We start from the raw sequence: 26,905 nt of genomic DNA, 5'->3' as shown, positions 1-26,905 counted from the left end.
TTGTAAATGGGCAACAGATTTCGTCAATTTCATGAAGGAAATGTATTTCATAATAGAGTATTGGGAATAAAGGATGGTATCAAATATGTACATGACTGAAACTGAGAATTATGTATAAGAATGGTAAAAGAATGACTGAAAGTCTGACTCCCGCGTCATGACGGGCTCCGTAACGTGGGAGGTTTCCCAGGAGTAAGAGGTGTTCGTAAGAATGATTGAGCCTCTTCATTGTGCTCAAAATTCATCTCGCTGACTCCGAGTGGAACAGGCTTATAATCTGATGCCATCTGAGATTTCCGGTAGGTGCATGTCTTCCATATCCAGTAGACGCCCAGCAGCACGCAGCATGCAATCATGAAAATCGAGAGAACAACACCAGAAGAGAGAGAAACGGCGGGTGACGAGCTTCCATGCGACTGGAGTCCTAGTGTATCAGTAGCACCGAGAAGTTCGCGCTTATCATTCAAGGCAGCGACACGGAAATAGACATGGGGTAGGTTGGTCGGAAGTTCGATCTCCGTCTCAAAACCATCCTTTTCAACGAGATTCTGCGGGCGGAACTTCATTTCCTTCATGTCCACACCATCCCATAGCTCAAGTCTCCAATAAGCGACTTCTGTTGCTCCATTCCAGTTCACGTACACTGAACCGCCCGCCACGACGCCCTGCGGGCTCGTGTCTGGTTGACCGGCCCAGCTTCCCTTAGCGATGCGGTATGAAACGGCCTGTCCAAGCTGGAACCAATTTGAGGGCGCAAAATGTGTGTCGCATAGCATCTCTCCGTCGCTCGAAAACTCGGTGAACGCAGCGCAGTGGCCCCAAGCAACCAAGACATTACCCGAGTCAGCTAGGACTTGCATGTTGCCTTGTGATGTCGCGCGGATTCCTTCAGGGTGGTAGTATTCCGATCGAAGAGTTGCGATTAAGTTGTCGGTATCAAGTTCGACGGTCATTCCCCGGCTCTCTGTCGGTCCGTCCATAAACGTCTCGGCGGTGTTGTCGAAAAGGGTCAGTGTGTGCTCCCCGCGCCATCGCGCATCATGTTGCCAGCAGAAGTTTGTCGCCCGTCCTTCCGATGCGTCGGCGAAATCGTTTAGTTTCCCGCCTAATGTCCACAGGACCTCGCCAGTCTTCCCATCAATGCTCGTGATAGAGTGTGTGTGACGCGCGGAAACAAGATAGTTGCCTGCGCTATCTTTGTCAATGCTGTTCATGTGGAAGACATCGTAAGGGTCGCTGAAGGCTAGGCCCCGGCCTTGCAGTTGCTCGTATGATGCGTTGAGAGGGACATGCTCCGACATGCGCCATTCGAAAATAAGGTCTCCTGTCGCAATGTCGATTTCCTGGAAGAGACATTCAGAGAAGTAGCCGTACTCTGGGCCTCCTAGCGCGCTCAAGTCGGTTGGTTGGACGTCATAGACAATCACCATGGCGGTGCCATTCTCGGTGATCTGGAAATCATGCATATCACCATCATGATTACCGACCGCTTGCACTTCAAAGCGGTGCGTGTAAGTCGAATCTAGCTGCAAGGAGTTAGGATCCGAAATGTATAAAATTGGAATCATGGATAATAGCCTACCATGGACCAAGCACCACGACCGTGCCCGCCGTCTGCTTTTCCGTGCCAGTACGTCAGGTACTGTTCACCCAAGTACTCCTGTACGCGGAAATCCTGGATTTTATCAGATCCCGGCTTCATCATCCATACGAGGTTGCCGAGAGAATCGAGGATCATGGCACCCGGGTTCTCAACGGCGTTTCCATGTGGCGCCATGAAGGTATAATCATTGCTGCACCTGGGACTCCATGTAGCCAGCTCGACGGCCGGAGACTCGTATTCAAACGAGACATATTTGCGAGTTGGGTAGAACCCGTAAAATCCGTCGTCAAATAACGAAACACCTATTTGGAGGTGGAGACGCTGCAGATTCGGAAGCGCGAGGAACCGAAGCGCAACAATTAAAGTAATGAGGATAAATAGCCATGACGCGATGGCTTGCTTCCCATAACGCCGCCGCCACGGCCATTTAGAGCGAGAAAACAACATCGCTCACTCACTGTCGCTCCCTGGTGGTGATGTGGTTTGTCGAAACATTATCACAATAAGGAGAAACGGTCCATGATTCAGGGCCTACGTTATGGAGAAAATTAATCAATGAGCGGATCTAGTAATTAGGGCCGCTATACAGGGTGAAAAGTTTTGAAGGCATCCGATTGGCCCGGTTTGGGCTCGCGGGCCCTCTGGATTACGACAAGCGGAGGGATAGTATTCGTAATGCCCAGACTGATAGTGCAGTTCCACCTTTAGGGACCAAGGAGGTGGGGATTGTGACAGGGAATAGTGCAAGAAATGGGAAATGATCTGTAAATCACCTGCGCATGATCTCCCTTTACATTGGAAAAGCTTGATTCCATCCCAACCTTCAACGCCAACCTTTCAAACGGGTGTTCGGCTTGCAGTAAATGATTCGCTCTGTCAATAATGTGGCATACTAAGCTAAAAGGGGCTGCATGATCGTCATCCAAAACTTATCTCCACCCAATGACCGGTAATTGTCCAGCGGCGGGTTCTTGGCGTCTCCACAGGCCACGAGTTAGCGAACGCCAAGGCTTTCGGAATTCGTTTCGCCGTATTGCGTGGTCGTACATCTGATTAAAATGGGCCCGCCAAGGATAAAAAAATACCCCTGTGGGGATCGTAATCGCTTATCTCACAAAACTTGCGTCATGTTGATGTACGTAGACCATCGGAGTAAATATCAGATCAATATGGAATTAATGCATAGGAGTTTCACAATAACAGGGTATCAAGGTGTCAGAATAAGGATATTAGGCAGGGTATCAGGCAGGGCATCAGGAATGGTATTCGGGCAGGGTATCGGGCAGGGTGTTAGACTAACGATACTAGTGAGAATGCTAGAATAAGGATATCAAAGAATCGAAAGATCGGCGGTGGGTAGCAGAATTAGAGTAGTTATCAGGGGCCACCTTAACCATCGGGTCAGGCCATCAGGTCAACTGGTAAACTTTCAAACCAGCCAAGCAATCTGGAAACATCAGGGAAACGAGGGTGAGGGGGGATTGGAGGGTCAACCCTGATTCTAGCATAAAGCTTGTGCCATGAGAGCTTGTCAAAGTCAACATATTCGGAAGTCAAAGCCGACTTGTTCGGCTCATCAGCAAGCTTCGAAACATCACGCAACGCCTGCTGACATATGCAAAACAGGTGGCTCAGATCTTGGTTATCTTCCATATTTTTTTCGCCTATTTCGAGGAGGCGAAGAATCTTGTCGAATTGTCCAGCATGGTAGACTCGTACTTCTTTGTCCTTACTGTCGGTAGAGATAAAACGAAGACCACGAGCTGCGATTATGGCCAGACCGCAGGCATATGCATAGTGGGCGTATTCGCATGCCAACGCGTCGATTGGTAGGGACGCGGATTCCTTGCATTGCCACAACAGATCTGTAAGTTGTGCAGCAAGATTCAGGCATTTGGAGGAAGCATTCCGGATGATCGTAAGGATGGACAAGCCATGTTTTCCATATTTGTTTTGGCGTCTCATATGAGGTCCTGAACCACAAGCACAACTAACGGAAAGGGCAACACCAAGAATCAACAGCGGTCGGTAGAGACGAATTTTGAAATAGAGGTATCGCATAAGCAGACGGCTACGTAGCCTACCAATCAATGGACTGGGGCTATCGGACTGAAACTTGTCCCGTAGAGCAGTAGGATCTTGTAGAACAGTAGGCAGTGATTCGTACCAACTTTCCAGTCTAGTCTCCATGTTCAGGAAGTCTCGGAGGTCCGCCTCCTTGATCTTCTGAAGGGCGCATTGACCGTTGGAGAGTCGTACCTCTTCTTCGAAATCAACCAGCTCGTCCATTATGACGTGAAGACTGCGAGATGCATAAAAGAACTTGGAAATACAGATGCTTGTACCCTGGCCATTTTCGGCCAATCCCGGGACACCATCAGCCCACGTATCTGAGAATGGCGCTTTGTTGAAGATAGAGTCGATTCCACAGTACGTCACACCTAAATCCAGGGCCAGAGAACGCTCCATCATTTGCATGCTGTGCCAGAGACGCACTGCTAGCTTGTTGGAGGTACTATCGGGATCAAAGGCCTTGTCCAACTTTGCATTGATGCCAAACGTATGAGCCTTCCGTATGGCCAAGCCAATGACTTCCCATGCGGAAGTCAAATCCCCAACCGCTCGCAAATATTGGCTCTGCAGGACTTGGCATTGCACAAGACTTAGCATGTCTCCAGAATTCATAATTGAGGGCATGGAATCCTGCGCGGACCGGTAAAGTGTCGGTGCATGTTTGAGTACACGAGAATCACCATAACTCAAACAGGCAAGTGCATGACAGAACTTCAACGGCCCAGCTTGCGAGTTTTCGATGGCACCCCCTTGAGATTTTGAAGGGTCTTGGTATGGTTCGAACACGAGCAAATCAATTATTGGCAGCAAGGGATAGTCCGTATGACAATAAACCTCGAACAACCTGGCTGCGAGACTCTCGGACAATTGAAACGTGGGCCTTGGATGTGGCAATGCGGTCGATGGTTCTATTCGGAAGGTTGGCTCAGGATCGGAGAGACTATTGGATAATGTAGGTCTTGAGGTGACAGTCGGTTGTTTTGGCTTTGGTGCAGACAATATCTTCGCTTGCACGGTGCGTTCTGGCACTTGGACTTGACTCGCATGCTCGGATCGGCAGATTTGACTTCGAGTAGACCTGCCGGCCTGCTTTGCAACCGAGTCTCGAAACAAAATATTCATGCAGTTTTGCCACGTCGTTCGGCTCATGGGCACTTCAGTTTCGAGGGCAGTATTGAGTTCAATCAAAACCTGTTTATCCCGTGGGTTTAGCTGTGATTTCCTTAGGACGCGATGGAGAAGTCTTAAACCCGCAGGGGACCAGCTTTTCATCGGTCTCTGACGGTCGCCACTCATCGAGGGGGTGAATATTCCTAGGCAAATGTCCCGTTCATGAGCATCGACAGCGGAGCGATCCATGAATGGTACTTTTAAGATGAACTCTAGAGCACGCATATCAGAATTGCTGAGCTTACCACCTTTTGTAGGCCCGTCCCATCTTTCCTGTATCATGACCGAAAACTCTGCCTTTTCCTGCAGTTCATCCTCGGAGTATGACGGATGATCTTGTTGCAAGACCTCGAGCAGGCGAATCAGGGTGGGGGCTTCCAGTGAAGCAGCATTCCGCTTGTTATGAATGATCTTCACCAGATCCCAACGCAAAAGATCCATCTCATTGGGGCCGTCGGGTAGTTGAATATCATCTGGTATCTTGGGCTCATTCTCGGAGCTTTGTTCATCAGAAGTGGACGCGTGTCTCTGTCTCCGTGGCCTCTTCGTGGGTGTAGCTGGCTCCTCTGTTGAGACACGTCCGGACTCTGGTCTTCGGCGCCGTTTTGCGGGTCGAAGAGACTCAGACGAGTCAGATTCCGCTTCCATGAGCGCAGGAGAGGGCTCGACCTCTTTCTCGCCTCGAGGACTGGCGTGCCTGGCCCGGTGAGCTAATGTTATAAGTGCACGAGAAGAGACTGTGAGCTTACGATACATTGGGTGGAGGCATGTCTTCCGGTCGGTATGAGCAGGAAATGTCATTCCCATTGTCTGCGCAAGTTCCACATGCTGAATCATAACATCAGTACATATATCCCACGGAAGCAGCCACAGTGCCTCGCTAGTTGCAGGACCTAGGTAACTCACTGGGCTTCACTTTGTCGCAGCCCCGTCTCTTAGATCTGCACATTGAGCACGGAGTTTCAGCATACTCATGTGAACCTTCATCCTCTGAATCCTCGATGACTTGTGGTTCCTCCATGACTATGAGAATGGGGACCCGCTCTTGGTGGAGATTGGCTTCTGGGCCGATGATTTGGTACTAGAAAATTTGATAGAGAGAAGAGAAGTAGAACGAAGGCAAAATTTGAAACATCAATTGACAGCATAGAATAAGCGCGTTAAATGCACACGAAAGATAAAAATTGTGTAGTGAATACAACAAGTGAAGGTGGACAAGATGCCAATGGTGGATCACGCGCCGGGACGCGTTCGGGACGGTGGGTCCGCGAGATCTATCATGCCCGGCGCTTAAGGGGGCATGCACGTGGTGATCGTGGCGGGGTGATGAGATAGTCTGTCTTTCGGCCAATCATTCAACCCTGGGGGTATCAATCAGTTGATCTTCCTAGACGATCGATTTATCCTGTCGATATCAAACAAAGCGGTTAATTATTCCCTATATTAGTGTACCACCTAAGCAATTGAGTAGACCTGCAAGCTTTCTTTGATATGGTGCGATCTTAGGTTAGTAAACACCTTTTTATAGCCTTCAATAATTAGATCTTAACATTTGAGATTCATTTGGTATTATACACTAGCGCCTAGTTCGTTGGTGGGCCACTTCACCATTGCTTCATGACAAGTACAGTCGATTTCTGCGTACAAGCTTGGTATCTCCATGATAAGCCCTGTGAGGATCTATGACAGATTGCATAGCTACCACCCTTTTCTGAGAATATGTTTGCAATTGCACTTTAGGGCTTTGCTGGAGGGTCATGATAGGGTTTGAGCTACCAACTTCATCCCCTTGCCCAATCCATGACCACGTTTGAGTACAGGTCAGGGGAATTGTTCAAAGATCAAACGTCTCCTAGAGTCATGGGAATAAGTTCAATGCCAGAGTGCTCATTTTTCTGCCTCATCCACGAGTTTTTCAACCTCCTGTTCCGTCATTCGATGGAACAACTTTCGTGCATCTGAGAGCTCAGCCTCCTTGGGGAGTCCATTGTTGACCGATTGCACATGAAGCACAGGTACATCGTAGTCGTAGACATCCTTCCATGCCTTATTGACTGGTTCCTGGATATCTTTCTCCACATACTCGAAAGGACGGCGCTTATTGAGTTGAACGACCGTATGTTTTGCCGTGTCGCACAGCCCGCAACCGGCTCGGGTAAAAAAGGGTCAAGCGAGCTTGACCAAGAAGGGCACGAGTAGGAAGCATGGCTGTAGTTGTATGAACAATTGAATATAGAAGGAAATAGAAATAAAACGGTGTTCTCGGAGATCTGTAAGGTTGATCGCGAATCACGGAGAGCGGTCAGACAATCTCCGCGATGGAACCTTCGAGCTTCGCGGGGCTAACCCGATTTAGGTAACCTGCGCCAGTGTGCTGCGAATTGTTAATCCCAAATTTCGCCCAGATCTCTCTACGTTTTCCGGTTCTCATCTCAATCTCTCCTAATTTCACGCAGGATACCATTGCACGCCATGACCGAAAAGTGCGTCCACAAGGGGTGTGGGAAGACCTTCTCCGATCCGGAGGAAGACTGCGTCTACCATCCGGGTCCTCCAGTGTTTCACGAAGGCCAGAAAGGTAAAGTACCTTGGTGCTGGAGCTATTCCACATTGGTGTCCATTCATCTTTTCTTTACCCACCCAATAGAAAGGAGAATGCAAAGCCGATCTCCATTTGCTGCGAAACAATCGGGCTGACTTTGACCAGGCTGGAAATGCTGCAAACCCCGCGTCTTGACTTTTGAGGAATTCCTCGCGATCGCGCCATGCACCACTGGCAAGCACTCGACTGTCGATGACACCCCCGCTCCAGAACCCCCCAAGGCCACCGAAGAGCCCCCTGTTCCTGCTCCCGCACCCGTCCAAGTGAAGACGCTGCCCGAGCGCCCCGCCATCACCGCCATTGCGCCGCCCACGCCCCCCGCCAACCCCTCACCAACAGAGCCTGACTCGGACGACCCGTCGCTGGATATTCCTGCCAACGCAACATGCCGTCGCAGAGGCTGTGGCACTACATACACGGGATCCGCGGCGCGGGATGACGAGAAATGCGTGCACCACCCAGGCCAACCGATCTTCCACGAGGGCAGCAAAGGATGGACCTGCTGCAAGCGCCGTGTGCTTGAGTTTGACCAATTTCTGAAGATCCCCGGCTGTACCGAGAAAACAAGACACATGTTTGTGGGCAAGCCCAAGCCTGAAGGCGAAGAGAAGGTGGAATCCGTTCGGTAGGTCTTACCAGCCATTGACTGATCGACACATCGCCCCGCGGCCTCAAACTGACTTGGATTTTCAACAGCAATGACTTCTACCAGACCGCGACCTCCGTGAACGTTTCGCTCTACTTGAAAAAGATTGACAAGGAGCGTGCCAGCGTCAAGCTTGCCGAGAAGTCTATTACTTTCGACCTACCCACCTCCGATAACAAGCGCTTCCAGGACACCTACAGCCTCTTTGCTCCGATTGATGCAGAGAAGTCGAGCTTCCGTGTGTTGGGTACCAAGCTGGAGCTGACACTGGTCAAGGCCGACGGCACCAGCTGGCCGGTGTTGCGCAGCGATGATAAGTGGACTGGAGAACGCATTCAGATTGGCAATGCCGGACGGGCATAAGAACTGAGCATATAGAACACGACAAATGTGTTTATGTGACTTGAAGATAATGCCGGAGCTGAGCTTTATGACCTGGTAGCTAGTAGGCTGCCTATTATGAAAAGGAAATTGTTGAGCAATTGAGTTGAATGAGACAATAATAAGAATTACTGACGCCCATTAGCGCAGACGCGTCATTTCCATACTACGCAAGCAGTTCATGGAAGAAGGGTGGCATTTAAGGTTGTGACAGGGCTTGACACAGGCTTGTACTCCGTACATCTTATGGTGATAGCGCGACCACATAAGACGCCATGAGCGGGTTCAAGGAGTTTACGATCGCCTTGCAGGTAGATTGTATCATCATACATGCATGAAAGCCCGGAGGTCATTCATGTCCCGCTAGGAAACAACCTTATGTGCTTTAAGCGTATCTGCTAGGAATGCAAACAGCTTAAAGCTCTATAGGATTTACCGTATTCATATCAAGATTCTACAAGTCAATTCTAAGCAGAATCTTGACAATAAATAATGGTTTAAAAAGTGGTATGTCGTGCCCCCTCCACAGCATAAGCGCATGGAGCTCCCGTGAGGGAACCCTAGCTCAGCCATAATTGTTTGGGATAAAGGGAGACCATTTGTCTGCAGAGCCGGGAACGGAAGAAAGCCCATGGAGGTATAAACCACAAGGACAACCCTCAGCAAGCCGCGTACGGAGCCCTGGGAGAAAATTTTACATTGTTATGTAAAACCTCTACTGATGATGTGGAAAAGAAAAAGAAAACCTTCCTGGGCCGGGGTGACCGACCGTATTTATACCTGTGCATGTGAGTAGACGCTAGTGCTGATTGGGCCGGGACTAATGGTTCCGCCGTGATCCGCGCGCTAGTGGTAACCGAGAGAAATATCAAATTCTCGGATAAACACTTTCGCCACAATCCGCTGATCTAGTCCTGATGAGGCAGTTAGGGCCTGGGTTTTTCTCCTAGGGCACAGTGAGCCCAGTGACCCCCTCCCCTGTCTCACATGTGAAAGTGTTGTGACCCCGCCTAGTGGAGTTATTCTGCCGTTGCGGCCCATCTTTTTTTCTTTGACAATGGTTACACTTCAACAGTCATGTAGTCCGTGTACTACGATTTCCTCTATAAATCTTGGTGTCAAGTTAACTGCTGCTTTATTAATTGAATCCTATTCTATCATTTCTTTTATCGTACTACTTAAATGTTGCACTCGACTCAGGATCCATGGAAGTTCCTTTAATTGGGGCAATACTCTTCCAATCATGGGTCAGGAGCACGAGACCAAATCAATCCCCTGTCTCATTCTTCGCCTTTAAACCTTAGTCTCAACAACAACTCAGGCTGCAGCCTTAGACCACTATTCATTTTCCCATGCGACCTCTTTCCTCCTAAGGAAATCTTAAACATAAAAACTTCTCAATTATTCCATTCAGCCTTCACATCCTTCCTTTGCAGATCTCCCGTTCTCCAACGTGCCCCCAAGATAAATTGTTTGAGCCTCCAGAAATAGGACCCTGTCTCGGATGTCCACTAACATGAGCCAGGCCCAATCACTCGGTGCTTGATTTAAAAGCCGCGCTCCGGACCGAGACCCTGAGACCCAACTTTTTTCTCCTTCAATCCTCCGACAACCCCCTATTCCACCCCCACCATGGGCTCCTCCGAGAACCAGATCGCCACGCCAAACTTGCGATACATCCCCCTCTCCTATAGCCCCGCAGACTCCCAGGCATCCGCCCTGCGACTGATCCTGACGCTCTTTCCAGACTGGGAGGGCCCGGAGAACAAGATCGAGTTCGTGCGCTTCACCGATGGCATCACCAACACTGTTTGTCTCCCCGCAGTCCAAGGGCCTTGATCCCGGAGTGATTATTGCAACGCCAGGACCTAACTGACTGGGATCCTACAGCTTTTGAAAATCATCAACCGCAAGGCCGGCTTGACGGACGAGCAGGTAGACAATGATGCGGTATTAATGCGCGCATACGGCAACGGCACTGAGATCCTCATAGACCGCGAAAGTACGAAGACCCAGGAGTTGGGATTAATAACCTAATCCCTCTCTCTCTCCCTGCGATCTATACCTTCGCTGCCCAGTGCGACATATGCTAAAGTAGACTATTGTGCGTCATTTTAGGAGAAACTACATCCCACGCCCTTCTTGCCAGCTGCGGCCTCGCTCCCCCTCTCCTCGCTCGTTTTAATAATGGCCTTCTCTACCGCTTCATCCGTGGTAAGCCCTGCGGCCACGAGGACTTGGCAACTGCTCCCATTTACCGTGGTGTTGCTCGGCGACTTGCGCAGTGGCATGCGGTTCTTCCTATTTCCGGTGCCGTTTCTACCTCCGGGGCAGACTCGACCGGAGCCAATGGCGAGAAGCAGGGCTTTGAGATGATCCAACCGCGTCGCGCGGGGCCCTCCATGTGGGCTGTTCTTCAGAAGTGGATTATTGCTCTCCCGGTGGCCACGCCTGAACAGCGGGCCCGCCAGTTGAACCTGCAACAGGAACTGCAGTGGGTGGTGGGCCAGCTCGACGATGGCAAGGGAATCGGTGAAGACGGGGTAAGCCAATGACTGCATACACTTTTTTGCTTTATTTGGGTGGACATTTGATTGACTTCTGCCTAGCTTGTTTTCTCTCACTGCGATTTGCTTTGCGCCAATGTGATTGTCCTGCCCAGCGACGAGAACTCTAAGCCATCCGATGATATCACCCCCGTTAACTTCATCGACTACGAATATGCCGTTCCTGCCCCGGCAGCCTTCGACATTGCCAACCACTTGGCTGAGTGGATCGGCTACGACTGCGATTACAACATGATCCCCACGCAATCAGTGCGCCGTCAATTCCTGACCGAGTACACTAAGAGCTACATTCAGCACCGCAAGTTGGATACTTCTTCCGAAAGCGAGATCGTCGCCAGATTATATGAGGATGTCGACCGGTTCCGCGGTATTCCCGGTCTATACTGGTGAGTGACGTACCCGCGACTTAACCAGGCCATCAAAATAATCCCCAAAAAGTCCACAGCTAACTAATCCACCCAGGGGTGTTTGGGCTCTTATCCAAGCTCAGATTTCGCAGATCGATTTCGACTACGCTAGCTACGCCGAGCTCCGTCTAGGCGAGTACTGGGCCTGGAAACGCGAAATTGACGGAACCCGTCAAACCAGCGGAGAAGCTATGCCCCTCCGTGAGCAGCGCTGGGCGCAACAGGCATGATAAGCCCCTCACCGCATAACACGCCACTCGCCCATCCTCCCCCTCTCGTCCCACCTCAGATTCGTGGGATCAATATTATTCGACAGCAACTCCTGCCCCTCATTCGATGGCCTAGATACCCCACTTTCCACTTTTCTGGTCTAACCCAACTTTGCCTACAATAACACCTGCACGGGTTTATTTTCTGGCTAGCACTTGGTTTAAAAAAAATTTCAACATTCAATACCGGGGAGTCGGAGATGGGACCAATCGATACGAGAATTGGGAGCCACGTGCGTGAGTGGGGAGAAGATGTTGAAACTAAAATGGTCCACTACAGGATCTATATGCATTGCGACGTCATTGGTGTTTTATTCCTTTCCATGTTTTTTTTAACCTTGTTCATCCTGAGTCCTGTTGTCACCATGGATGTTTTGTGTTGATCAACTTTGCACATAGCTTTTTGGAGGATCTCAAATTCTATCCAGTTGGAATATATTATTGACAATGCATAGCTAGTTATTTAATTCATAATGTTTTGTTCGATTAGAACCTGCCCTGATTGACCTACAGATTGACATTATGCACCCTTCTGAATGGGGATGGGGTGTATGTATGTCCCGCCAACTTGCAGGCTCTAGACTCCACCCTGCATTTCATGCAGTCTGCATTGGGCTAGCGGAACGGTACAGTAGTTCTTGCTTTTCTCATTAGGAAAACATACTTGAGAGTAGTTTAGCGCAGTGCGAGTCCGTGTGACCCCTCGATGACGTTGACTTTGCTCTACTTGATGGCTTTAAGTGTACACTACGTATTCTGCTATGCCTGAGATATTCATTTCCCATCGATTTCAATTTTTATCCTATTCAAAAAGCTATCCATTCTCAATATCCATGACAATTCGAATTCTCAATCCTTTTCCATCTTTCCATTCTAATAATCTCCACCATAAAGCAATGTAGCAAATTCCAACCACCAAGCAATTACTTCACTCACAGCCTAGTAGAGCAAATACGTCTCTACTTCCCGTAGAACCCCATTATCTCTTCGCCAAAGACACTTTCCCAGCCCTCGTATTTCGGGGCATATGTTTTATCACCGATGTGTGCATCTCGAAACTGGTACCACTGAAACACATCCCCAAACAGCTCGTCTCTCTCATCCTCATCCAACTGAAAATACCAGTTTTCCAATGCAATAAGGAATCGTCGTGGCTCATCATACATCATCCAGGCCTCTGAAATGCCAAATCGTCTCGCGCCAGCTCGCAGCTCTTCGGCAGGTCGACCCCAGTGGTAACCTTCGCGGTCATAGGCGCAATGATTGTCGTCGAGTGCCAGGTTCCCTCTTCCGACCTTTCCGCGTCGAAAGTCTGTGGCTGATTTGACATCAAGTGTTGAGCAAAGTCCTTTCTTGTTTCCCCATGCCGGATTGTCTCCTGCCCATTGGATGTGTCTCTCGATCTGCCAGGCTACACTTCTATTGAAGTTGTCGCGGTCAGGTAGGTTTTTAATGTTGTCACCGGCAAATCTGATAAGGAGTTCGTCATCGGAGTCTGAGGATTCGGAGGCTTGGGCATTGTTTTCTGGTGCGGTCGCAGTCACGGTGATTCGTCCTTGTTTGCCTTCAAGCTCAGCGCCGCGCGGAGGCTTTGGTGCAGCCTTCGTTTCAATGGCTCCTTGTTCGAGTTCAAGTCCGGAAGTCTCATCATCATTCTCTGTCTTTGTCTTGGACTTGATGAGGCTTTGCTCTTCGCCTAAAAAGTAGCATTCTTCGCGTCTGGGTAGTTCCCGGAAGATTTCTTCGTAGAATTCGCTGTCGTCTTGAGTGATGTTGTGATCCTCCGAATCTGTCTCCGTCTCTCCCTTTCTACCACTGTAGTACATTTCCGATGCAACCATGTAAATTTGCCTTCCCCAGATCTCTTCCAGGTAGATGTCTGTGTCGTATTTTTCCTGTTCCTTCAAAAACTTATCATCCTGTTCCTCCCCCTTTTTGGCGAGTTTTTCATTCAAAGTCAGGAAATTGTTGAATTTATGTCGCGCTCTGAGATTCTCCAGCGCAATCCTTTTATGGTCCAGCTTCCTTTCAAGGTATGCCATCTTCGACTTCCTTTCCTTGTCTTCTAGCTTTAGCTTTGTCAAGGACAGCAGTATCTTCCGGTATGAGTGTCCTTTTTTCCGGAGTCTTTTCAGTTTCTTCCTCGCATCCTTCGCGGCTTTCTCTGGATCTCGGATATTGACCATGGTGAATGGTTTTCCTGGAAAGGATATTTGTAAGGTGGGGTTATCGTGGTTAAAGAAGGAGCACAAACCAGTGGGGGACTTGGGGATGGATTCAAAGGTAAACTGAAAGGAAGTCAGTTGTAAGGAAAGAGGAGTGTTGTGATGGGGAAGAACGTTGAGCTGGGAGAGGTTGAGAGACTCTTAATAGTCCCTGCCTGGCAAACAACTTGACATCCCGGATATTGCCGATCATTTCGAAGTGTCAGAGGATGTTTTCTGGATGGGTATCTCTTGCCAATTTCCAATTTCCTGAAACATTTTGAAATATCAAGAATACGTAGGTTTCAATGGCCTCAAAAGCAACTATTTTGCGCGGCACCACGTCCAGCCACCCCCACTCACAAACGCTCACCCACATACCAGGACGACTTTGCTAGGCACCATAGAGGAACGAACAGCTAAGCCAGCTGAGTACAATAATGACAATGGGCCCCAAACCATGCACCACAAGGGAGCCCTTGCTGACTATCTTTCCTAGTCTACGAATAACACTGTCTTACTACCGAACACCCTACTCAGGACATTAGCTTACTGGTGTTCCAACACAACATGTTCAGTATCAAGAGACTTTTTTGGCTTAGAAATAGCAAAGCAGCCCAGCAGGTTGGTAACACATGTCTCAGTCTCCCTGCTCATGCAAACTTGTCTTTCTGCTCATGCAAACTTGAAACCTCAAATCCAGGTCCACATCCACAAAGAAAAAATCAAATGTAAGCTTTATCAGTCCCTTCGCTTTCCCCTCTGCTCTTTCGGCATCTTTTTCCCCTGCCGCAACCACATACCGAGAAGGCCTGGTTCCATTTTTCTTTTTCGGCTTCTTGCATCTCAGTCCAGCACCATGCATTTTTGGCGAGTGATTGCTGTTCTGGCCCATCAAGGTCGAAATACCATTTTTCCATGGCAATAAGAAGTTTCCGTGGCTCATCAAGCAACATCCAGTCTTCTGGATTGTTACAGTAGGATCTTGCGGCTACTAGAAGAGCTGCTGCAGGCCGACCCCATGGACAATCCTTTAGCTCCTGGTCAACCTCATCGCCCATGGTTCCGTGATAACCTTCCGTGCGTGCGATTTTGATTCCCAAATTTCCGTCGTTGAATGGCTTTCTGTTCTTCAAATCTTTTGCTGTGCACATACGGAAAGTTGAACAAAAGAAATCCTTATCCTTAGACTTGCAATCAATCAAATCTTCTTTATCCTCGTAGTCGGAATCGTCGATCCATTGAATGTGCCTCTCAATCTGCCAGGCTACTAGCCTATCGAGATTTCTGCCCGGTGGTGGGTAGATGGAGATTTTCCATGGGATCTCGTCATCGTCCAACAGAATTTTGTGGTCATTATCTTTGTTGGAACAGTCGTCGTAGGCGTCGATCTTCTGTGAAACATCGTCTGCTGGCTCGAAGTTGCACTGACTCACCTCGTCGGAGAGGATGGACTGGCTCATATTTTTGGTTACAAAGCTGTAGGAAGTGTAGATTAGGCCTGCTTTGAAGTGAAGGTGAAGAAAGCGATGGAGACGAAGTCTGCGAAGTTGCGATTAGGCAACTTGTTTGGGTGCGAAGAGAGGGTAAAGATATAAGAGTTTTGACCTGCCAGCTTCGAGTTAGTGAGGCTCTTTTCTCTATTTGAGGGACTGTTGCTTACCGGTGGGTTGGAAATGGTGATTTGTGGGAACGAAGGGAAGTAGTGAGGTGTAGGAGAAGAAGAAGTTCAGCAAGAACGGAGAAGATAGGTGATTTAAGAAGTGAAATATCGGCGTTCAACTACAATCAAAGAATCTGTTGTGTTCTGGAGATCTCCTTCTTCTCACAAAGTTTTTCAGATCACACAAAATAAACCAAATGATAGACCAAAGCGAAATATGATAGGCCACCTTGAAAAGGTAGATGAGATCTCGCGAAAAGAAAGAATAAGAGCTTTGAGGGCTTCGAAATGTCTAAGGCACCTGTGTGTATGAACTAATATTCATAAAATACTCCTTGAGGTATCAAGTGAGTTGTCCAGCCCGAAGAAAATGTTCTCTTGATAGATGTAGAAGTATAGTTTTCACAAGTAGAGATACAAAAGACAGATATTGCTCTCGTGTCTAAAAGCCGTAGAAGACACTGTGCTTGAAGACCTATTCCTATCGTCTGAAGATATTGCTCTGTAAAGCATCTCATCGAGCTTCAATCTCAATGAAAGGGTGTGAACTCCTTCGAAATCACAGTCAGTGGGTGTTCAATTTATCAGAGAATATTTCATCATCATGCTTACGCCCCTCAGACGTTTTTTATTACAATTATCATGCCAACAAATCAACGGCAATCTCAACAGGCTGACCAGTCTGCATAGCCTTCTGAACAGCCTCACAAACAACCAAAGCCCTCAACCCCTCCTCCCCAGAACAACTAGGCTCCGCCTCACCCCTGATGACATCCACAAAATGCGCAACCTGCAAATCAAAAGGCGCAGACTCATCCGGCAACGGAATTTTCTCAACATTCAGTGTCTGCGACCAACTCTTCTCAGCTTGTCCATCATAGCTCCATCTCGTCAAATCAGGCACACTGAGCGAGGCATCAGATCCAAAGATCCGGTAGAAATCCGCACCTTCACCCGTCGGCGAACGCGCGATGAGCGGGTTCTCCCCGGTACCGGTTTCAAAGTTATGCGGGGAAGGTGTAGCGTCGCAGACGAGGAATGTACCAACAACTCCCGATGCAAATCGCAGTGTTAATGCGGCGCCTTCGTCTGCATCGTGGGGTGGACTTGGGCGCTGAGGTAGGATCTTCTCAGCTTGTACACGGACGATGGGCCCGAAGAAGTGGTGCATTAGGTCGATATCATGAACGAGATTAATGGGGATTACGCCGCCGCCTTGGTTGCGTGATGCGCGCCAGTCTGTTGGGGCTTCGAAGTATGTGGCTGGCTTGTAGATGGTCCAGAGGCCGTTAACAGCGATTGGACGGCCTAGAGAGCCGGAGTCGAGGACAGACTTGGTTGCGCGTGTGTATGGGTTAAACCGGCGATGGTGGCCGACAAGTAGTTTCAGATGGGCGCGTTCAGGTGCTTTTGCGAATTCCAGGAGACTACGGCCTGTCTCCAGTGTCTCGCTGAAAGGTTTCTCGAGGAGGACATGAACGCCGCCTGCTAGGAGCTCCTTTGCGACTGGGACGTGGGTGTGATTTGGTGTGCAGACGATTGCTGCGTCTGGTTTGTTGGGGGAGGATAAGAGTGCTGATACGGATGGGAAGTAGTTTGTCTTCAATTCGGCGGCCGTACTTGCGCCTGTTGCGGCGGGGTCTACTAGGCCGACTAGCTCTGTGGATGGGTTTGACAGCACAGATTGGGCGTGGCGGGGGCCGATAAGGCCTGCGCCGATGATGGCCACTTTGATGGACATTGTAGGTGGGAAATTGAGGAAATTGAGGCAAAAGAGAGGTGCGAGAGTCGTGACGTTCACGGCTGGGTTTTATACTTGGGGTTACTAGCGGCTATGACTTGATTTCCCGACAGGCTTGGCCCGTCGGGGTTCGGGGAGCATTCTGACCGAGTCTGCATTTGGCAGTCATCCGACACTCTTGGTGGAGGAGAATTGGACATCATGTAACGAGTCCCTTGGACATGATGTTGTAGTGGGTCCGGGGAAATAGTTTAGGCAATGATCCTGTCCTGATTGGAGGATGCCAAGATCGAAGCGGATAAGGTCATTCCGACAGGAACGACCTTAGCCGATCAGGTGACCTCTATGATCTTGACTATAAGTGAGGCCTATTACTTGTATTAAATTTGCGTGAGAGTCATTCTGTAATGATATATTATCCGCAGGAAAGGAGCTCGATTATGAGTAGTTTCTTTTCCATCAATCTTGGAACTTCTTTGGAGACTATCGTGCCTACGACTCTATTACTGATATGCAAATGGTTTGATTGTTCATAACCTCAACCTTGGAAGTATTTGAAATTCGCCCCAACGTTTTATTGCTTATCATTGTTACTTATGGATTGAGTAATATGATTGTTTAGACATTGTCATTATTCAATTCTATTGGTATCAAACCAAGGCAAGACTCTCTGAGTCATCACCATATTCATCACAAAGTATAAACATTCAATCGCAAGACAACATATCAGCGGAAAAAGAAGGAAATCACTCATTTAACATCTATTACAATGGCCCCATTACGCGTACTTGCCAGCCTCGACAGCGGTGTCCTCGACTTGCTCGGCACCCATCTTGCTGGCAGCGAGACCAGAGTCCTGGATATCGTGACGGAAGTTCTCCTCGTCCTCGCGCAATTTGGCAATGATCTGAGCGTGCGCGTTTCGGATGGGCTTGATCTCGAAGAGCTGATCCATGCTCTCGAGGGGTACACCCTTGGTCTCCGGGATGAGGAAGTACACGAACACAATGGAGCAGAGCATCAGAGACGCGAAGAAGAAGTAGACACCGTAATCCATCTTGGCGAACATCTGAGGAGTGAAGCGGGAAATGAGGAAGTTCCAGAGCCAGTTGGATGCGGCAGCACAAGCCTGGGCTAGGGAACGCATGTTGGGGTCGAACATTTCCGAGTTGAGGACCCAGGGGGTACCGTTCCAGGTGGGGGTATAGAAGACGGTCCAGAGGTAGAAGAAGAACATAGCTGCGATGCCGCCGCTGTCCATGTGGGTCTTGGGGTTCGCGGTCGGGTCGGCGACCTTGATGTAGGCACCGACGATCCAGAGACAGACCGAACCACCGAAGGCGCCGACCAGGAGCAAGTTGCGACGACCAACACGGTCAATCAGGTACAGAAGCCAGACAAAGGTGACAACAGTTTTGACGACACCGAAGATACCGGTGGTGAGCATGCTTGTGTTGGCACCAGTGACACCAATGCTCTTGAAGACGGTCGGGGAGTAGTAGTTGATGGCATTGATACCAGAGCCGTTTTGCCAGAAGAACAGCATGCTTCCAAGGAACAGGCGGTATAGGACTTTGTTGTTTGAGTAAGCGGCCTTGAATGGCTTCCAGAACCCAAGGCCAATAGACGAGCGCTGCTCTTCCAAGGCCTGGTCAATGGCGCCGATCTCCTCAATAATGTAGATATCGTTCTCTGGCAGTTGGCGAACCCAGGTCAGGTTCCTGATGGCCTCCTCGCGGCGGCCCTTCGAGAACAGCCAGCGAGGCGATTCACGAATGAAGGATCCACCGATAAGTAAGAGACCGGCAGGGATCAGCTGGACGGCGAAGGGAATAAGCCACTGCTTGTGGCTAGGGGCCATAGTCGAGTCAACACCATACTAAAACAAAGATTAGCACATGAACAACAAGTCATAGCGGATGGTAGCAAGTAACTTACGTTGATCCAGAAGCCGACCAGGCCACCAACCTGCCAGCCAAGCTCGTACACTCCGACGAGTCTACCACGGATAGCCGGGGGAGACAGTTCGGAAATGTAGATGGGGGTAATGTTAGAGCCAGCGCCAACACCCAGACCCGCTAGGACACGACCAGCGTAGATCAAGCCCAAGCCACGGTCGCCATTGGCACCCAGCATGAGACCAGCACCGAGAATAAAGACCAAAGCAGAAATCAGGAGAGCAATCTTGCGACCCCAGAAGTGACCAAGAGGGTAACCGAAGAAGGCACCGAAGAAAGCACCAGCTTGGTAAAGGGAGACGATGTTGGCGCTGAGCAAATTCTGCGCCGATTTGGACATAGTGTCGAACTTGAACTCAGACTTGAACGAATCCAAGGCTAATGTGGTGCCGATGAAGGCACTGTCATAACCGATCATGCAGGAGGTGAACGACGCCACAGCCGCCAGAAGGTAAACCTTCCAGTTGTATACGGCCTTGGGGGTCGGTCGGTCCTCGACCAATGCGAGAATACCCATGATGTATATAAATGTGAAAAGTAGAGGATAAGGAGGATAGAGACAAAAATGGACGAGGCCAAGCACTCGACCTATGTTACCAATGCAAGGTGCAGAGGAACAATCACTCGCGAAGAGGTACCACACTTGTGGTGGAAGGTGGAAGGGAGCAGAAGGGAGAAGGTTGGGTTGGGAAAGGAGACTTGGGGTGGAATGGAAATGAAGATATTTCTCCACCACCGGGGGAGAAGACGGGGAATTAAATAGTCTCTCCAGATGGGAACGGTAAAGTGTTTTTGTGGGGGAAAATCGATCAAATCTGGGGATAAAGCTCTAGAGGCGAAACCTGCGAAAAACGTGGAGGCGGAGAAGTGTATAAGACAAATTACCTTTTCTTCGCCCTTGGGAAATGGCGCCAGCGCCAAGTCGGCAAAACGATGAGAGACGAAATGAGAGGACAAAGCAAGCGAAAGAACAGGGATTAGACTCTCGGCCATCTTGGCCACGAGGGGGTTTAGAAATGTTTTAGCCTTGAGAAGGCTCAGGAGGCGTTTTTTAGCGATGGGCGGATTGGCCAAATATCAAGTCAATAAGCGTTGGTTGGTGGAACTCTAAGAATGTGGGGATTCCAAGCCGTGAAGAAGTGGGGATAGGGTCTTGGCCTGGGGAGAATCACCTGCGGCTAGGTCGCGGACGCTTTGTCGCAACCTGGGGTATTCTGGGGAGGCAAAGTAAATTCAATTGTCCTTGATAGGCTGTGCAGCGAAGACAGGCAGATCGTGATTGGTCTAGTCTAATTGCCCCACGCATTGGTTATGATGGGATCAACCAATGATTGTTGCAAGTCTTGTTGTGGCGGGGAAAAGCGATCCGCCGGCTGTCTCGTGACTTGCACTGCAGCGTAGAGGGTACTCCATTTTCTTCATTATTTTGCGTCGGTAAAACGCCCCGAAAACAGCCCGACAAACTCTATGTTAATAAGGTTCTTGCACTTTCCAATAGTAAATTCACTCCAAAAAAGTCCTCATATGTACTCGTCGTCTAGGATGTTTGTCTCATTGTGCGTATATTCTGTAGCTACGGTTATCCTCAAGAACCTATACTTAGATCTTTGTCACCAGATCAGGCCACATGGACAAGATCAAGGCTAACATCAAGTCTAGCCTCATTTACATGAGCTGGGCCCTAAATATAGTTGCTCCGCCACATGAAAGATTTTAGTGCGATCAACTAGCCACGGGGAGCCGCTTTAATATTGTCTTCGGGCCGTATGCACAAAATAGTTTTTGAATTGAAAAATTTACGTTCCGGCCCTAGTAACACCGATTCTCTCATTGGCCCGGGCAAGGTCTACGCAATGGCCAAGTATGTACATCACAGTACATATTCCCCGTGGGGTGAAAATTGTAGTCCTCGGGAAAGCGTTCATCCCCCGGGCAGATGGAAAATCAACGGCGTTATTCAGAGGCCAAACAAGTATTTGAGAAGTAAAGATACCAGTAAGAACACAGCAGAGACATTTTTGACTTTGTTTTCTATCATTAGAATCATCATTGACTTTTTAGGGTTGGAATGATGGAAGTTTGCCAGGAAAAGAAGAATGACGGCGAAAAGTGTTTCTCCGCCTTGAGGCGGGACGTTGGGACCGGCTTTACTTTTACTCGAGATTAAAAACCTGATGATAGCTTCAATACATTGCCGCCCGGCCCGATGATAATCAAGCCCCTCCTTTCAATTGAATATATTTTCTTCCCCTCTACTTCTCTCTCCAACACACAATAAAATAAAATTCACACAATGGCCGCACCCGCAGTCACCGTCGCCCAGACTCAGCCCGAGGAGCCCATCACCATCCCCGACAACCGGGATGGTGTTGCCTACCTGTACGGCCACCCGCTGCTGAACTCCCTGTCGCCTCCTCTGCACCAGACCATCTACAATGCGCTCGGTCTCAACTGGACTCAGATCCCTCTGTCTAGCGTGTACGGCACATCAGCCACCTACCCTCCCCCATACACCAAGTCGCCCTCTATCGAGACCTACATGGCCTCGATCCGCTCCAACCCTAAGTTCGTTGGATCTTCCGTGACAATGCCTCACAAGGTCGCCATCATGCCTCACCTGGATGATCTGACCGAGCACGCCCGGCAGGCCGGTGCCTGCAACACCATCTTCCTGCGCGACGACCCCACTACCGGCAAGAAGCAGTACGTCGGCACCAACACTGACTGTGACGGCATCCGCGAGGCCCTCACCCAGAACGCTCCTAACCCCGAGCGCTTCCGCGGCCGGCCCGCGCTCATCATTGGTGGTGGTGGTACCGCCCGTACTGCCATCTACGTTATGCGCCGCTGGCTCGGCTCCAGCAAGATCTACGTTGTTAACCGTGACGCCGCTGAGGTTGCTGCTATTCTTGAGGAGGACCGCCAGCGCAACCCTGATTCCAACGCTCAGGCTCCTTTGATCCACGTCACTGATCCCGCTGAGGCTGCTCGCCTTGAGGCCCCTGCCGCTATTGTCTCCGGTATCCCCAACTACCCTCCCAAGACCGCCGAGGAGTTGAACTCTCGCGCCATCATCCAGGCTTTCCTTGGTGATGAGACTACCGCCGATAAGCAGGAGGGTGTCATTCTTGAGATGTGCTACCACCCCATTCCTTGGACTGACATTGCCAAGCTCGCCTCTGCTGGCGGCTGGAAGGTCATCCTTGGCTCTGAGGCGCTGATCTGGCAGGGTCTGGAGCAGGCTCACCTCTGGACTGGCAAGGACATTATCAACACTCCTGGTCTCGTTCAGAAGGTTAAGGACACCGTTGCTGAGATCTTGGCTGAGCGACTTGCCAAGTCCAACCTATGATTTATGTAAAACCTTTCTTTTGGTTTATTCTCCATGTCATGTTACGATTGTATAGACACATCAAAATTCTTGCATATATTAGTTAGATAGTTGATATCATTTGTGGAAATACATTATATCCATATGAACCTACAGATGGAGGCCTTCCAAACACATGAATATCTCATTATAAAATTTACCGAAACCCTGTACAATCTGATAATCTATGGTAAGATCTTATTTGATCTTATACAGGAATCTATTAAACCTTTACGCGCCGGGTCGAGTGTAGGACAAGTGACGGACCCGCCGCCAGACTTCGCGCACTGTGCGCTCCTGAGTCTCCCGACCAGTCTCAGTTTCAGAGGGTCCAGCAGGTCTAGATATCAATTAGCTTCCATCTTCATCGTAATCAATCTCATCCCAACTAACCTGATGGCCAGATATAGCCGACTACCTAGTCGCATATCCTCAATGGGCGCAGTATCCGGATCCTCAGGTGGATTAGCCGTAGTAACAAGCCCACCAGCCTCCAGAAGAATAGCAATTCCAGCAGCGACATCCCTATAGATCAATCAGTACACCAAGCGCAATCACTATGGTTGAAATTAAAGACTCACCACTCCCAACAACCACCCTCCCACCAAATATCAAACGATCCCATAGCAGTATACGCCAAATCCAGCGTCGCACTACCCAGACTCCGCATACCATGCACCATACCACCCTTACCCCCACGCGAACCCAGCTCCGCAGCCATATTGACAAAACTCTCAATCTTGCGATGCATATTTCCATCCGGGATATCACGTCGGTCCTTGCCCCATTCGCAGGAGAAGACACATTGTGAGGGCGCATTTGCGGGCATGGGTGGAATTGATGGTTTGCGAATTAATGGGAGCTGACGTTTCTCATTCAGCCAGGCTCCCCGGCCGGTACAGGATGAGAAGAGCTGGTCTTGGAATGGGGCGTAGATTACGCCGATGACGGGTTTATGGTTTACTATGAAGCCGATGGAGACGCAGAACATGGGGAAGATGTGGGTATAATTGACGGTTCCTGGTGATGATGTTAGATTCGATGCTTCGGGGGAGGGAGGGTAGTCTTACCATCTAAGGGATCAATGCACCATGTCGGTTGTTCGTCAATTAGGTAGTCGCGGGATGAGCCTTTGGCATAGGTTTCTTCACCGAGGAATCTTTGGTCTGTTAGCTTGTTTGTCAAGGTAAATTAGTCGCCACTGATCTGATGGCAGAACGTACTTGTGCGTGGGGTATCTGGTCTGGAGAGCATTGCGAATAAATACCTCCACATCTGAAATCAACATGGTCAGCTCCATCTCTCACGTTATGCATTAGTTCCTCTGGGCTTCTCCACTTATCTTACCCTCATCTGTCTGCGTCACTATATCGACCGAGCTATCCTTCTCCTCGAACTTCTGCGAATTTCCTTCACCACCGGAGATACGGAGTTCCACACGCTCCATTAGCAGATCACCGGCCTTGCGGCCAAGATCCACGGCAAAGGTATATATCTCATCGAGCTCATTCTGGGTGAAATTGGGGACGGCCATAGCGGAAGCGGGGTCGTCGGATATGGGGCAACGTTCAAGTCCTGGGGTTGGAGAAAGGGTTCAAGCTCAGGTTGAAGGGGTTGATGGAAGGTTACGAAGGTAATGATGGGGTAGATGCAAGGAGAGATTGTCAGTTAGCCGGGGTCCTCTTTGACTCACGTCGCCCGGTGAAAAATGGTCGATTTCACCGCCGCTAGCCGGTATTTGCCTTATCGGATTTCCCCACTTTGAGGTGGAGCCGGACTTTGATGATGCATTGCTGATGTTGTAGGATGCTGTGAGCTCCGATCTGACAAGTTTGGCATTCCTATTGGTAAGCCGGAGTTGGCGCTCGAGTATTGCTTAGATATATTATATATAAGTGGCATAAAGTGGTCTCTTTGTAGAAGATGTGTGGATGTGGAGCTGTGAGGGGCATTGGCAGAGGCACCGGGTATTACTCCAGGTTGTACGTTAGAGACACTTTGGGTGTCGCATGTTTCTTATGAAAGTACTGTAACTTAATTTAACTCTAATAATGTTTATTTCAACCTCCTTGTTATTAATTGCCGTTTGCTCTATGGAAGACAAGCCAGAGAGCATCTGATGTTCATCGCAACTTGCCGATTAAAAGCCGTTTACTCCACTCACGGCTATTTACCTAATAACCAGCAGGTGACACGTGATATCGGCTCTCACCTGACCAAACGCTTCGTTCATAGTTTACATACTTGTGATAATCAATTAGGCCAAGTTATTCAAAAAAGAAATATTGCCTTCAATAAATGTTACTAATCAACAATTGTTAATCCGGGGTTTGCAAGATTTGACGTGTCATGAGAAAAATGGATGTAAATAATTGCGTGCGGACTGAGAATATATGTTTGGCTAGCCGCATCACCAAACCTCACTCTACACACCTAGACATTTCTGAGCTGCCTGGACGTGGGATGATCCTGAGATTGTCGAACTGCAGAGCTTCAAGGTCTCAAGATTTGGCTGAGCCACCATAAAAAGCTGCTAGATTTTGCCAGCTCTTGAAAGTAGCTTTCCATTGGGGTCATGGTATTCTACTTTCCAAGTTTAGAGACAGTAAATGGATTTCTACGCCCGGCCAGGTCTGCCCAGTTGAAGCGGACCTTGAGTTATAGCTTACAACCTTGAAGGCCGTTGGTGATATCGAGCGCTTGGAATAGGTATACTACCTGTACAATTTCTAAGGATGTCTTATACCTAGTGGCGGAGGCGGATAAGATGTACGACTGATCTCCAAAGACCCAATATAATTGGAAATCCAATCCACGTGTCCATGCCCATGATGCCGAGAATGAAGGCCCAAGGGAGTGCCAAGAGACCTCTGAGCAAGTACCCTAGACTGGTGGTTTCTAGAAATAGCACTGCAATTGAACTCGAGGAACTCACTGAGGTCACAAGTACAAAATTTTCTCCACTCTAGCCTAGAGAATCGGATATAATCTTAGGCTAATCACAGACCGGGCCGGACCCATCAAGGGAATCCCCATCCATCCGTCGGTCAAGCTATATCCGGCCCACAGCAACAGCATTATACGACCCCACAATCCATTGACTCCGACTATTGAATGAGACATACTTTCGCTAAATTATTGATTGCTCTCAATGGCCTATGACATAGCTAAATTTGGGTCAATACCCCATATTCAGTAGAATATTTTCCGAGACCCCATATCCGTATCTATAGGCGTTGACATAAAAAACCCTGCACAATTATCCCGGCTACAAGCTATGAGCTAACTTCAACCCCACAATCCCACAATGAATCAATTCGAAATGCAAATAAATACCCTGACTAACAGAATGGAAATATTACCAACTCATACAGAAGCAAAAAAAAGGACCCCAAACCCACTCGACCCAAGAAACCCGCACACGGCAAAGCGCTCAGCCGAACCGAGGGGCAATGCGGAGAAAGTTCAGAGCGAATCTGGGCATCATTATGTAGCATTATATTTTCGAGCACAAAGCCCACAACTAAACAACAATAATTCCTCGATAATTACTTACTCCAAACATATTATCAATTCCAATCCAATCATCAAAATGGTCAAGTCAATCCTCCTCATCAACGGCCCCAACCTCAACCTCCTGGGTACCCGCGAACCCCACATCTACGGCTCAACCACCCTCCCCGACGTCGAAGCCAGCGCAAAGGCCCAAGCCACCAGTCTCGGCTGCACCCTCGAGACCTTCCAGAGCAACCACGAAGGCGCAATCGTTGACCGTATCCAGGAGGCTCGTGGTAAGGTTGACGGCATCATTATCAACCCTGGCGCGTACACGCACACTTCCGTCGCGATCCGGGATGCGTTGCTTGGTGTTGCTATTCCCTTTATCGAGCTCCATGTGAGCAACGTGCACGCTCGCGAGCCGTTCAGACACCACTCTTACTTCAGCGATAAGGCTGCTGCTATCATTGTTGGACTGGGTGTCTATGGATATAAGGTTGCTGTTGAGCATATTGCGGTTAACTTCAAGGAGTTGGAGAAGGCTAGCCTGTAAGGGTTAGGTTTCTACCGGATTAAAAAAAAGTTGGATTTATTTGTTATGCGGGGGATTTTTCTTTGTATGATGTGTGTATATAGAGTTGTACATAGGGCAATGGGTTTGGAATACTTTGACAATTATTTTGTCGACTATATTGGGACTAGATTCTAAGTACTAGACACTTGTGGGTCTCTGACCTAAGGAGTTTTCCAAGG

General features: G+C 49.1%; 10 protein-coding genes across 10 annotated transcripts; 4 read left to right on the top strand and 6 right to left on the bottom strand.

The window, feature by feature from the left end:
* Positions 1–155: 155 nt before the first annotated feature.
* N7503_005126 (arylsulfotransferase family protein) lies at positions 156–2,050 on the bottom strand (the record flags this gene model as incomplete). The annotated part of the gene is made up of 2 exons (XM_057064673.1): positions 156–1,526; positions 1,583–2,050. 2 exons carry the CDS (start codon positions 2,048–2,050, stop codon positions 156–158), a joined length of 1,839 nt encoding a protein of 612 aa, XP_056922416.1.
* Positions 2,051–3,004: 954 nt separating this feature from the next.
* N7503_005125 (transcription factor domain-containing protein) lies at positions 3,005–5,602 on the bottom strand (the record flags this gene model as incomplete). The annotated part of the gene is made up of 1 exon (XM_057064672.1): positions 3,005–5,602. One exon carries the CDS (start codon positions 5,600–5,602, stop codon positions 3,005–3,007), a length of 2,598 nt encoding a protein of 865 aa, XP_056922415.1.
* A 1,716-nt stretch (positions 5,603–7,318) lies between these two features.
* Positions 7,319–8,457, top strand: N7503_005124 (cysteine and histidine-rich domain-containing protein; the record flags this gene model as incomplete). Its single annotated transcript, XM_057064671.1, has 3 exons — positions 7,319–7,424; positions 7,554–8,073; positions 8,145–8,457. 3 exons carry the CDS (start codon positions 7,319–7,321, stop codon positions 8,455–8,457), a joined length of 939 nt encoding a protein of 312 aa, XP_056922414.1.
* Positions 8,458–10,107: 1,650 nt separating this feature from the next.
* N7503_005123 (putative ethanolamine kinase) lies at positions 10,108–11,679 on the top strand (the record flags this gene model as incomplete). The annotated part of the gene is made up of 5 exons (XM_057064670.1): positions 10,108–10,284; positions 10,366–10,477; positions 10,594–11,018; positions 11,085–11,428; positions 11,505–11,679. The coding sequence occupies 5 exons, from the start codon at positions 10,108–10,110 to the stop codon at positions 11,677–11,679; spliced, it is 1,233 nt and encodes a 410-aa protein (XP_056922413.1).
* A 998-nt stretch (positions 11,680–12,677) lies between these two features.
* On the bottom strand, positions 12,678–15,385 carry N7503_005122 (uncharacterized protein; the record flags this gene model as incomplete). The annotated part of the gene is made up of 2 exons (XM_057064669.1): positions 12,678–14,006; positions 14,726–15,385. 2 exons carry the CDS (start codon positions 15,383–15,385, stop codon positions 12,678–12,680), a joined length of 1,989 nt encoding a protein of 662 aa, XP_056922412.1.
* Positions 15,386–16,225: 840 nt separating this feature from the next.
* On the bottom strand, positions 16,226–17,326 carry N7503_005121 (Gfo/Idh/MocA family protein; the record flags this gene model as incomplete). The annotated part of the gene is made up of 1 exon (XM_057064668.1): positions 16,226–17,326. The coding sequence occupies one exon, from the start codon at positions 17,324–17,326 to the stop codon at positions 16,226–16,228; it is 1,101 nt and encodes a 366-aa protein (XP_056922411.1).
* Positions 17,327–18,104: 778 nt separating this feature from the next.
* On the bottom strand, positions 18,105–19,801 carry N7503_005120 (sugar porter family MFS transporter; the record flags this gene model as incomplete). The annotated part of the gene is made up of 2 exons (XM_057064667.1): positions 18,105–19,205; positions 19,265–19,801. The coding sequence occupies 2 exons, from the start codon at positions 19,799–19,801 to the stop codon at positions 18,105–18,107; spliced, it is 1,638 nt and encodes a 545-aa protein (XP_056922410.1).
* A 1,776-nt stretch (positions 19,802–21,577) lies between these two features.
* N7503_005119 (shikimate dehydrogenase family protein) lies at positions 21,578–22,636 on the top strand (the record flags this gene model as incomplete). Its single annotated transcript, XM_057064666.1, has 1 exon — positions 21,578–22,636. The coding sequence occupies one exon, from the start codon at positions 21,578–21,580 to the stop codon at positions 22,634–22,636; it is 1,059 nt and encodes a 352-aa protein (XP_056922409.1).
* A 249-nt stretch (positions 22,637–22,885) lies between these two features.
* On the bottom strand, positions 22,886–24,188 carry N7503_005118 (inositol monophosphatase family protein; the record flags this gene model as incomplete). The annotated part of the gene is made up of 6 exons (XM_057064665.1): positions 22,886–22,994; positions 23,048–23,179; positions 23,236–23,674; positions 23,725–23,813; positions 23,878–23,929; positions 24,002–24,188. 6 exons carry the CDS (start codon positions 24,186–24,188, stop codon positions 22,886–22,888), a joined length of 1,008 nt encoding a protein of 335 aa, XP_056922408.1.
* Positions 24,189–26,246: 2,058 nt separating this feature from the next.
* N7503_005117 (type II 3-dehydroquinate dehydratase) lies at positions 26,247–26,705 on the top strand (the record flags this gene model as incomplete). Its single annotated transcript, XM_057064664.1, has 1 exon — positions 26,247–26,705. One exon carries the CDS (start codon positions 26,247–26,249, stop codon positions 26,703–26,705), a length of 459 nt encoding a protein of 152 aa, XP_056922407.1.
* Between the last annotated feature and the right edge of the window lie 200 nt (positions 26,706–26,905).

This window comes from Penicillium pulvis (genome assembly GCF_028828015.1).
Source record: "Penicillium pulvis strain IBT 33274 chromosome Unknown contig_23_segment0_segment0, whole genome shotgun sequence".
Classification (NCBI taxonomy): Eukaryota; Fungi; Ascomycota; class Eurotiomycetes; order Eurotiales; family Aspergillaceae; genus Penicillium; species Penicillium pulvis.
The sequence above is the reverse complement of the archived record's forward strand: the minus strand, read 5'-3'. Positions and strand labels throughout refer to the sequence as shown.